The sequence below is a fragment of the Pleurodeles waltl genome, chromosome 6, assembly GCF_031143425.1.
Source record: "Pleurodeles waltl isolate 20211129_DDA chromosome 6, aPleWal1.hap1.20221129, whole genome shotgun sequence".
Taxonomy (NCBI): domain Eukaryota; kingdom Metazoa; phylum Chordata; class Amphibia; order Caudata; family Salamandridae; genus Pleurodeles; species Pleurodeles waltl.
This window is the reverse complement of record NC_090445.1, coordinates 247,000,735-247,012,896: the sequence shown is the minus strand read 5'-3', so window position 1 is coordinate 247,012,896 and position 12,162 is coordinate 247,000,735. Positions and strand designations below refer to the sequence as shown.

The following is a 12,162-nucleotide window of genomic DNA, read 5'->3' as shown; positions in this document are numbered from 1 at the left end:
TTACAAACCACAGTCAATGGCAAGAAACAGGCTGAATACATTCCTAGGACAACTTTCTGAATGCCCCCAAGATGTCTTTAGCAAACCAGGCTGCGACCTAACAAAGCCAGCAAATGTAAAGCAAGAAAATGTGAGTTACAAACCACAAAACCAATGGCAAGCAACAGGCAGAATGCATTCCCAGGTCAATTTTCTGAATGCCCCCAAGATGTCTTTAGCTGTGACCTAAAACTGATTTATTTAAATGTTTTTTTCTGGTCCTCTTTGCAGACATTCACAACCACTTAACAAGGAGGAAGAGCCTGAAACAATTATATCGTAGGCAGCAGTAATCTCTTTCGGCCTCATTTTCATAGGCACATAGATTACAGCTCCTTGCATCTTACTTAAAGAAGTAAAAACATTGCTAATTTTCAAATGTCACTTACGGGTGCAGAGCTAGGGCCTGATTTAGAACTCGGCGGATGGATTACTCCATCTGCCAAAATCTAAATCCCATTCAATCCTATAGGATTTAGATTTTGGTGGACGGGATATCCATCACCACTGTGATGGAGTAACCTGTCTGCCAAGTTCTAACTCAGGCCCTAGGTCTTTCTCTTTAGCTTGCATACGGTCTTTATTTTAAGGTGATTATTTAAAAGCTCTGTTTTGATTGTCAGATTTGACAAACATCTCATATATACAGCCCTGTCAACCTAATCAGCTATGTGATAAATACTGGGTTCTGCAGAACAGGTTAAAAAAAAAACAAAAAAAAACTTCATTACGTTTTCGACATAGAAACCATGGAATATGTAGGCATCATTCGATACACAGGTGATACGACTCATTACAGATATATGCACTGCAGTCGTAAAATAGATCTATCAAACATAGACTAGTCAGTCCTCTCCTTTGGCAACAAACGGACTCTTAGGGAATTTGTCCAAGCCATTTCCTCCATACTCTACCATGTTTACGGGGGCAGACCCTGGCCTTATAGACCAATTTTTCTTGTCGTGCACACCAATCAACTCCTCTATGCCACTGCACCAATGTACGCGGGGCCTGGGCCTTCCATCGGGCTGCAATATCACATTTAGCTATCAGAGGGCAGAAAAGTTCATTTTTATTACGGTTTTATTTATTTTATAAAAACAAACAACAAATGTCCAACAGTATTATATTGTTTCTAATCGTCTTCCTCCTCCTGATGATCCGAATGAGGGTGGGCTGCCTTGTGCTTTTCTATCTTTGCCATCAGTTCTGGAAAATAAAAACAGGAGGCACATGTTGGTCTGTGTTGATATAGAGAATCTTAACCTATTAATTTGCTCTAAAAATCCAAGATCTCATTAACAACAGCGTGAACAAATTCTGAGAGATTTCACACCCTCAATATCTTAATCAACCTTTGCAAAAACAGCCTAAGAAATTGCAAGAAAAGAGAAACACAATCATGAACCCATGATGAAAAAGCATTCTTCAAGCTTACTCAGCAGTTATGCATATTCCTTACATGGAATAAATTGTAACAGTGTTTTCTGCCTTAAATAAACTAAACTTTGAGAATATATAACATAATTTGTATTTTTGCACATGTATCAGTTTCCTAGTCAAACAGACAGCAACACATCCTAGGTTATGTTTAGAGCTATAAGAAAGGATTCTTGGAGAAAGTGCACACCTAGTACTTCATTTAAAACTACAGGAAAACATTCTTCGATGTTATGCGTATATCGATAGCTTGTTCAGAGCTATGCAAAAGCATTCAGTGACTGCACATACCCGACATCTAATGTCAGAGCCTGCAAAGGTATTCTAATAGATTTCCCGGATCCATTATTGTGCTTGCAACTACATAAATACACTTTTTTAGAAATTGCACATACTTAGCACCTAATTAGAACCCTCAAAAAACATCTAAAACTTGATAGTAGAAGCAGAAGATCGGATTGGTACTTCGGTTGAGAGGCCCTAACCACAGTATTTATCTAGTGCCTGGTTATGTAAACACAATATTCAGTGAGAAAACATGGTCTTACCCATGGCAGCAATGGTACAAAGCGGCATGATTTCCCTCAGAGAAATGTGAAAAAAGGATACAAAAAGCTCCAATCCAGCATCAAAGAAATAAGCAAATAAGTAAAATTAACGAACCAGGTTGGTAAAAACAAAACAAATTTAATGATTAAGAAAAGCCCAAATCTATAAAAATGAGTTACTCTAATCAGGAGTGTAAAAAATGCACGCACAAAGAGGCAAAGGCAATGACTGTGTGTGCATTAACTAAAAGCAGGGAGTAATCTAGTGACATCCAGGCTACTAGCTCCTGGATGGAGACAGACTCTTCTGCCCCTCTGCTTCTGACCTCCTAGTCAGGTTTCGAGTTCTCAGACTCTCTGTAAAGACGTAACAGCTACAGAGAGCTATACAACTGATAAATAAAACTACTAAGTTAAATGTATATTGTCTTTCTTGAGCTGTGACTCAAATGGATAAAACGTTTAGAAAAAAACTAGGCTGCGGTCCCTGGAAAGAAGCAATGTCTTAAATGGTAGAAGTGTTTTACTCCCTCTAGGACGCTGTTACTTCTGGTAACTAAATGGTCAATGGCATGCGCAGACATACGTCCTGTGTTTGGTGTGCTGCTGGATCCAAATGATACCTCACTGACTAATGCCAACAAGGCTGAAACCACTGCTTGTGTTCCCTTCTGGAAGTTCAAGATAAACTGTACCCATGAGGAGCAAGGTTGGCACTGATTACATTAGACAGACCTCCGTCTACCATGGCAGGGCACAACACACATGCTACCCTATCCAGAGTGACCGCTAGTGGTTTATACTAGTTGCAAGCATTCCTCCATCACCTTTTGCATGTTTGATGTGATGCCCTACGTTGCAAATGGTATACCTTGCCAGGAATATCTGGTTTGCTGTACCACAGAGTCCAAATTATGTTGTGTTCTAATCTTTGCTTTTTATTTTCTCTTAGGGCATCGTCAACCACCATTTGGTGCTTACTCCGTCCTCTGTGTGATGTCAGATGGCGCCCCGGAAGTTCCTGTGTGTGTCCTCCATCTTCAGATTCTTTATTCTTCCTTCTTTTTTTTTGTCCTTCCACCTGTTTGCTTCTCATTTATGGGGAGGTGGGTCGCATGTGAATCTAGAAAACTCTTCAAGCTGCAAAACTACTTCTACAGGTAAGAAACTATTTCGTTTTTCGGTATGAATCCTTTTCTGCATTCACATGCTGTGCATTTGATTATAGAGCAGTATCTCCTTCTTTGAGCTGGCTGTGGTGAAATATTGATGAGTTGGCAAATAGGTGCTGCAGTACCTTCTGTCCTACTTGTGCTTTCTTGTCCATTTGAATGCCCACACTGTAGTGTTTTGCAAAGGTGTGTGGTGATGCCCATGTTGCTGCAGCGGAGATTTCCTCAATGGGTAAGTTTGGCAGATACACCAGTGTGGCGCCTTTCTTTCTAATTGAGTGCGCTCTGTATCACGCAGCTAGATGTTTCCCAACTTTTGCATAACAAATTTGGATGGTGGCAACAATCCATCTGGCAATTGTTGCCTTGGATACGGACGATCCCTTGTTTGCTTTGGCAAATTACACGAAAAGTTGGTTTCCCTTGCAAAATGCTTTGGTCTCCTGTAGGTAGTGCATTAAAGCCCTTCGAATGTCCCAAGTGTGTAGGGCCCTTTCTGCTTGTGTTTTTGGCTCCTGGAAGAAAGCCGTTAGTAGTATGCTTTGATTAATGTGGAAATGCGTTACTACCTTTGATAGGAATTGAGGATTAGGTCTAAGGACCACCTTGTCCTTGTGTATCTGCAAGTAAGGATCCTGTACTGTTAGTGCTTGCAATTTGCTAACTACGTATAGCGATGTGATTGCTATCAGAAAGGTTTTATTTAGGATGACTGACTTTAGATCAGATTTATGCATGGATTCGAATGGTTCTGTCATCAGACCGTGTTAACACTGTGTTCAGGTTCCACAAAGGTGTTGGTGCTGATCCTAGTGGTACCACTCTCTCTGATCCCCTCTAGCAATCTCCTTACTACTGTAGATGTAAAGAGGCTTGGTCCTGATGTGCCCCTAGTGTATGCAACTATTGCCGCCCGATGCGCCCTAATTGATGCATAAGTAAGGCCACTATGTAGCAAATGGGTGAGGTATATTAGTACCGAGTCCAGGTGTGTTCTAGAGTCCATCTTGTTTGTGCACGAATGGACGTATCTTTTTTATTTAAGCGTGTAGCATTTCCGTGTGCTTGGTTTCCTTGCTCAGGATTTCCACCGTCCTTGGAGGGAGCTGTAGGTGGCCCAATTCTAAGTATGAGCCAAGCTGCTGGGTCGAGTGTGGCTGGCTCTGGGTGATATACTTCTCTGTGTAGGATGGTCAGTAAATCTTCCACTGGTTTCAATGGTGTTGCGTAGGCTCTCATTATTATAATAAGACTACTGTATTTTGAGCAGCAGAATCGTCCGCGGTGTGGGAGACTGAGTCTAACCCACTGCAGGTGACACCCGTCGCTCTAATCTGGGTTTTGCTCCGGCTAACTAGCAGTGCCACATCTCTACCAAAAGATAGTGATGATTGGGCAGCCGAGCGCATGACATACTAGGCTTCTCAGGGAAGCCGTGGTCACTCAGGTAGCATCCGGTTCTCTCATTTACAATTCAGTCTCATATATAAATGACAAACAGAGGCAGTATATGTTTCAATAATGAGTTTAATAAAACAACTGCATCTTAGATAGCAAAGCGTGAGCTGCAATAACCAGGACGACACAACATGATAGTATTAAAATTGTGACGAGAAGAGTGAAGCATAAAAACTACGCTATCATATTTCCTATCTAAGTTATAATTTGAGCACAGCATGTTAAGCTCTAGTTCTGCCTTTCAGGTTCCCCTGGTAAGACATCAACCCCCATACCTGAGCAAAGGCCTGTGGTCTGCGTTAGCATCTGTAGCGAAGCATTCAGCAATCAGCATACAGACGTGGTTCCCTGGAAGGAATCTCCCTCTAACGTGTAAGGGACAAGGAAGTGTTTATATAATAACACAGCTGATGTTTTGAGAAAATGTCCCTACGTAAGAATGTGTATTTTCTATGAATGTTGGAGACTAAACTTCTACCACGTTCACCGGCAATGTACCGAACTGCAGTCTTGAATAAAGCACAGAGTGATCAAGAATGTCTTGTTTGAGAACAGAGTGCTAGCCTAGGCAAAAACAGTTAGATAGATGAAAATAAAACAAGACCGTAAAAATGGTAATTGTAATAATAATAATGCGAAGCTGAATAAAATATATCTAGGTTAAAGTGCACAGCGGCCTAGTGTGTTAAAATAACATGCATGGAGCTATAACTAAAATGGCTACACAACAATGGGATCATGTGTCCCCTGGACATCTCCAGTAGATCTCAGTACCAGGTCTGCCTTGCCTGTTGTGGGGCTATGAGGATGATTTTGTTCTTCGAGTGTCTTGCCTTTTCAGTAACCTGTGGATTCCGTGAATTGAGGAAAAGAGTATGCAAATTTCCCTGACCAATTTATTGACAGGGCATTCCCCTTTGACTGGAGGTGTGGAAACCTGGAGGGGAAGTGTTGCCATTTTGCATTTGTTGCTGTGACAAACAAGTCTATACTTGGTTTGCCCCAAGTGTTGAAAATGCTTTGTATGACTTCTTGCTTCATTTCCCACTCGTGTGAGCTGGTGGGTGAATTGTCTGGAGAGTTATTTGGTGCCGTATTGTCCCATGCCAAATGTCTTGGGCTAGGTTTGCTAGGGTGAAGGAGTTTGTTCCCCCATGTTTGTTCAAGTAGAACATGGTGGTTGTATTGTCCATTTATCTCAGAACTGTTCTGCCTGTCAAGGGTGATTGGAAGGCTTTTACGGCTAGGAAGACAGTTTTCAGTTGTATGTAGCTGATGTGTTTCACTGCATACGAATCATTCCCTAGGCCCCGTACCTTCAGAGGGCTGATGTGAGCTCCCCAACCCTTGTGTGATGCATCCGTTGTTATGGTCACAGTTAGAGCTGCTGTCTTGAAAGCTCTCCCTATGCTTATGTTTGTTGTGTTCCACCATTGTATCTCCCTTTGTACTCTTGCTGTGAGAACCACTAGATCCTCCAATCTTCCTGTGGCTTGTGACTATTTTCTGCAGATCCATTCCTGGAAGGGTCGCATGTGTAAACATGTGTCAGGGATCAGTGGTATCCATGATGCCATCATGCCTTTGAGCTTCATGACAGTCCTCACTGTCAGAGACTGACCCCTCTGGTACAGGCAAGTTTGTTTCGGTGGCATCTGGCTTCTACCCTCCTCTGGACTGGGTACACCCTTGCTCTCCTGGAGTTTAGTGTGGCTCCTAGGAACATCTTTACCTGCTCTGGTTGAAGTGATGACTTCTGGTTTATTATGAAGCCCAGGAATGTGTGTATGACCGTTTGTATGTTCCTTTTGCATTTGCTCCTTGATTGTGCCTTTATTAGCCAGTCATCCAAGTATGGATAAGGAAAATGTCACTTACCCAGTGTACATCTGTTCGTGGCATGTTTCGCTGCAGATTCACATGCTGTGCATTATCCTGCCATCTAGTGTTGGGTTCGGAGTGTTACAAGTTGTTTTTCTTCAAAGAAGTGTTTTCGAGTCACGGGATCGAGTGACTCCTCCTCTTTGGTTCCATTGCACATGGGCATCGACTCCATTGTTAGACTGTTTTACCGCAGAGGATAAAGGAAGGAATGATAGAGTATATAGGTACAGAGTAAAAGATGTCCATGCTAATGTAAATATATATACATATGTACAAATGTTTGTAACTTAAACGACTACAGGCTCCCGGGGAGGTGGGAGGGTGCATGTGAATCTGCAGCAGAACATGCCACGAACAGATGTACACTGGTTAAGTGACATTTTCCGTTCGATGGCATGTGTAGCTGCAGATACACATGCTGTGCATTGACTACAAAGCAGTTTGTCCTCCAATAAAAGAGCGGTGGTTAGCCTGTAGGAGTCGAAGTTGTTTGAAATAATATTCTTAGTACAGCTTGGCATACTGTGGCTTGTTGTTGTGATAATACGTCTACACAGTAGTGTATAGTGAAAGTATGTGGTGTTGACCAAGTGGCAGCTTTACATATTTCAGCCATTGGTATATTCTCTAAAAAAGCCATTGTGGCACCTTTTGTCCTTGTAGAATGTGCTTTAGAAGTAACTAGAAGTTGTCTTTTTGCTTTAATATAGCATGTTTGGATGCATCTTACAATCCATCGTGCTAAACCTTGTTTTGATATGGGATTACCTGTATGAGGTTTTTGGAAAGCAACAAATAGTTGTTTAGTTTTTCTGAAAGGTTTAGTCCTATCTGTATAGTACATTAACGCTCTTTTGATGTCTAATGTATGTAAAGCTCTTTCTGCTACTGAATCGGACTGTGGGAAGAATACTGGCAGTTCCACAGTTTGATTTATATGAAATGGTTATACCACTTTTGGTTAAAAAAAAATGGGTTTGTTCTTAGTACAACTTTATGCTTGTGTACTCGGAGGAACGGTTCTTCAAGAGTAAAGGCTTGTATTTCACTTACTCTTCTTAAAGAAGTTATTGCCACTAGGAAGGCAACTTTCCATGTGAGAAATTGAATTTGGCAAGAGTGCATAGGCTCAAATGGTGGTCCCATAAGTCATGTAAGAACTGTATTTAAATTCCAAGAAGGAACTGGTGGCGTTCTGGGTGGAATGATGTGTTTTAAACCTTCCATGAAAGCTTTAATTACAGGAACTCTAAGTAAAGAGCTATGTTGTTTATTTTGTAAATATGCTGAAATTGCAGTAAGATTAATTTTTATTGAAGAGAATGCTAAATTTGCTTTTTGTAAATGGAGTAAATAACATATGATGTTTTGTATTGACGCTGTAAGAGGGTCAATATTTTTGGATTGACAGTAATATACAAATCTTTTCCATTTGTTTGCGTAGCACTGTCTAGTAGTGGGTTTTCTTGCTTGCTTAATAACTTCCATACATTCTGATGGGAGTTGTAAATATCCAAACTCTATGACCTTAGGAGCCAAATTGTTAGATTGGCTGTTTTGGGATTTGGATGTCTGATTTGACCTCTGTTTTGTGTCAACAGATCTGGTCTGGCTGGGAGCTTGGAGTGTGGTACTACTGAAAGATCTAATAATGTTGTGTACCATGGTTGACGTGCCCACGTTGGTGCTATGAGTATCATGTTGAGTGAAGTTTGACGCAACTTGTTGACTAGAAACGGAAGGAGTGAGAGAAGGGGAAAAGCGTAAGCAAATATCCCTGACCAATTGATCCACCAGCAGTGCCCTTGGATAGGGGATGTGGGTATCTGGATGCGAAGTTTGGCATTTTGTGTTTTCGCGTGTTGCGAACAGATCTATGCTTGGTGTTCCCCACTTTTTGAGGTACTTGAGGATGAATCTCCCATTTGTATGTTTGTTGGTGATTTCTACCGAGGATGTCTGCCAATTGATTATCTATCACTGGAATGTATTGTACTAACAGATGAATTCGGTTGTGAATTGCCCATTTCAAATTTGTTGGGCTAGAATGGAGAGCTGGGATGAATGTGTCCCTCCCTGTTTGTTTAGATAGTATATGGTTGTCATGTTGTCTGTTTTGATAAGAACATTCTTCTGTATGAGAAGAGGTTGAAAGGCTTTCAGTGCTAGAAAGACAGCTAATATCTCCAAATGGTTTATGTGTAGCTGTTTCTGTTTGACATCCCATTACCCTTGAATGGTGTGATTGTTCAGGTGAGCTCCCCAACCAATCATTGATGCATCTGTTGTAATTATGGTCTGAGGCAGAGGGTCTTGAAATGGCCGCCCTTTTTTTAGATTTGTGGAATTCCACAACTGAAGGGACATGCATGTTTGGCGGTCTATCAACACTAGATCTTGAAGTTGACCGTGTGACTGTGACCATTGTTGTGCAAGGCATTGTTGTAAGGGCCGCATGTTTAGTCATGCGTGTGGAACAATTGCAATACATGATGCCATCATTCCTAACATTTTCATGACAAATCTGACAGTATATCAGTGATTTGTCTGTATTTGTGTGATTATATTTTGGAAAGCTTGTATCCTTAGTGTACTTGGATATGCTAGAGCTTGCTGAGTATTTAGTATTGCACCCAGATACTGTTGTATTTGTGCTGGTTGCAGGTGTGATTTTTGGTAATTTATTGAGAATCCTAGTGTGTTCAAAGTTTGTATTACATGATGCGTATGATCTTGGCATTGCATATGACTGTTTGATTTTATTAGCCAATCATCTAGATATGGAAAGACATGTATATGCTGTCTTCTTAGGTAGGCTGCGACTACTCCTAAGCACTTTGTGAATACCCTTGGAGCTGCTGTTATTCCAAAGGGCAACACTTTGAACTGTAAGTGCTTTCCTTGAACACAAACCTGAGATATTTTCTGTGTGCAGGATGGATGAGTATATGGAAATACGCATCTTTGAGGTCTAATGCTGTCATAAAGATTGAGGGTACTGAGGTCTAATATTGGCCTGAGGGTGCCATGTTTTTTAGGAATTAGAAAATATAGTGAGTAAACTCCTGTCCCTATTTGAGATTGTGGCACCAATTCTATTGCTTGTTTGAGTAGTAGAGATTGGACCTCTTCTTGCAACAGAGTGATGCGTTCTGTGGATAGTTTGTGTGACCTTGGTGGGATATTTGGAGGAGTGTGCATCAATTCTAGGCAATAGCCATTGCGGATAATTGATAGCACCCAATTGTCTGTGGTAATATTTTGCCAATTTGTGTAGAACTGTTGTAGTCTTCCCCTCACAGGAGAGGTGTGGAGCGGAAGGGAGTGAGAGAAGTCACTGTTTCGGGTGCTGTGGAGGTTGCTTAGAGGCTTGAACTTTGCCTCTATTTCTGAGGTACTGCCCTCTATATGTGCCCCTAAAACTACCCCGCTGGTATTGTGGTTGGTAGGCTGTTTTTGCTTGTGATCTGGATGCCTCAGCTGTCTGTGGTCTGAACCCTCCTCGATACTGAGGTTTCCAAAAGGACCCCCTGTATGGTGCTGAGTAGAGTGCGCCCATTGCTTTTGCTGTTTCAGAATCCTTTCTTAATTTGTTCCTATGGTTGTGTCAACTTCTGGCCCAAAAATATGTTTTTTATCGAACTGCATATTTAACACCGCCTGCTGTATTCCTGGTTTGAATCCAGAAGATCTGAGCCATGCATGCCTTCGTATTGTGACTGCAGTATTGACAGTTCTAGCAGCGGTATCTGCTGCATCTAGGGCAGATTTTATTTGGTTGTTAGTAATGGCTTGCCCTTCTTCCACTACCTGTTGTGCCCTTTTTTGGTGTTCTTTGGGGAAATGCTGGATTATGTCTTGCATCTCGTCCCAATGGGCTCTGTCATAGCGGGCAACATTGTGAGTTGGCTATCCTCCACTGATTTGCTGCCTGGGATGCAACTTGTTTCCCTGCAGCATTGAATTTCCTGCTCTCCTTATCAGGTGGGGGTGCATCTCCTGATGACTGACTGTTTGCTCTTTTTCTGGCAGCGCTAACGACCACAGAATCTGGAGGTACCTGATGGGTGATGTAATCAGGATCAGAAGGTGGAGGTTTATATGTTTTCTATCCTGGGTATTATTATACGTGCCTTAACAGGTTAACTAAATATCTGATCCGTGTGTTTTAACATGCCTGGGAGCATGGGAAGGCATTGATACTTAGAGTGTGTTGAGGATAGGGTGTTAAACAAGAAATCCTATTCTAGGGGTTCTGAATGCATGGCGACCCCATGGTATGCTGCGGCCCTAGCTATAACTTGATTGTAGACAGTGCTATCCTCAGGTGGTGAAGGCTTAGAGGGACAGCTGTCGGGATCATTACTAGGAATGGGATCTGGATCATAAAGGTCCCATGGATCCACATTGTCCTGTTGTGAGTCATAAGAGTGAGTGGGTGACTGCACTGGTGTAGGACTAGTAGGACGAGATGTAGGTAGGTGTGGAGAGTGAAGAGAATGAGGAGTAGAAGACTGAGGAGGTGGTGGTTTCTCCTTTTGCTGGAGGCTGCATAGTGTCCAATTCCTCCTGAAAGGGTAGCTTTCTTTTTTTTTTTTTTTTGAGGAGGTGCTGTCTGAATTCTGCCTCTTTCCTTACGGATGTGGATCCTGGACTGCCTTTCATCCATAACCTCAAGTATTGGTTGTACTTCTGACTCCTCTTCAGAGGTTTTGTGGCTTTCTTTAAGTCTTTTTGAAAGTCCGTGTTCCTCTGTGTATGCTGCCTTTTTCGGCTCCGAAGCAGGCTTTTTCGGGATCGAAAAAGATGATACTGTTGATACTTTCGGCTCCGAAAGTGATTTTCTAATTTTCGACTCTGAAAAATCATGTTTGCTGGAGTCGGACACTGAGCTCTTTGTTGCCTTCAATGTTTTGGGAGGAGTGGCCTTTTTCAGTGCTGAACTGGTAAGTTGGTCACCGGTAGTCTTTTTTTGGGCCGAACCAAGGCCTTCCGGCAGTGGCCTACCAAAGGCCTTGTGTTTTTGCTTTTGTGAGGGTACAGGGGAAGGTGTACTCACATGTTGTCCTGCTGTGACTGGTCTGTCTTCTTCTGATTCCTGATCGGATTTGGAATCTAGAACCAAGACCGCTGTTTTCATCAGTTCTTCCTCCTCCACGTTGAGATGTTCACTGCTTCTCGACGCCATTTCGAGTCTTTGTGCCCTCCTGTCTTAAAGAGTCTTTTTTGATCGGAAGGATCGACAGGCCTCACAATTTTCTTCCCAATAATCCGAAGAAAGGCAAAGGTTGCAAACCAGATGCTGATCTGTGTACGGGTATTTTGTGTGGCACCGAGGACAGAACCGGAATGAGTCCGATCCATGAGGCTTCCACGAGGTCGGCCCGAATAGGCCAGAGATGGGCGCGCGTGCCCCACGAAGGGCAAACAAAGTTGTTTTCCCCAATGGTACTGCTGTGTTGATGGAAGACATAAACCCCATCAAGACAACACCGACGAAAAGAGAGTTTTTCAAAGTTTTCTGAATCGAAATCTCGGAGTGAGAGGAAACACGTACAAACCCGACGGCGGAAAGAAAACAATCTAACAAAGGAGTCGATGCCCATGCACAATGGAACCGA

The 12,162-nt window shown here is 42.3% G+C and overlaps 1 protein-coding gene across 2 annotated transcripts in view; it reads right to left on the bottom strand.

Annotated features, from left to right (window-relative positions):
* Nucleotides 1-1,104: 1,104 nt before the first annotated feature.
* The window catches only part of LOC138299610 (E3 ubiquitin-protein ligase RNF113A-like), a 178,788-nt gene continuing 167,730 nt past the window's right edge, over nt 1,105-12,162 (bottom strand). For both annotated transcript variants that reach the window (XM_069238022.1, XM_069238021.1), the window contains exon 10: nt 1,105-1,248. In XM_069238022.1, the coding sequence (XP_069094123.1) occupies nt 1,175-1,248 (74 nt within the window). In that variant the 3' untranslated portion in view covers nt 1,105-1,174. The remainder of the gene's footprint in view (nt 1,249-12,162) is intronic.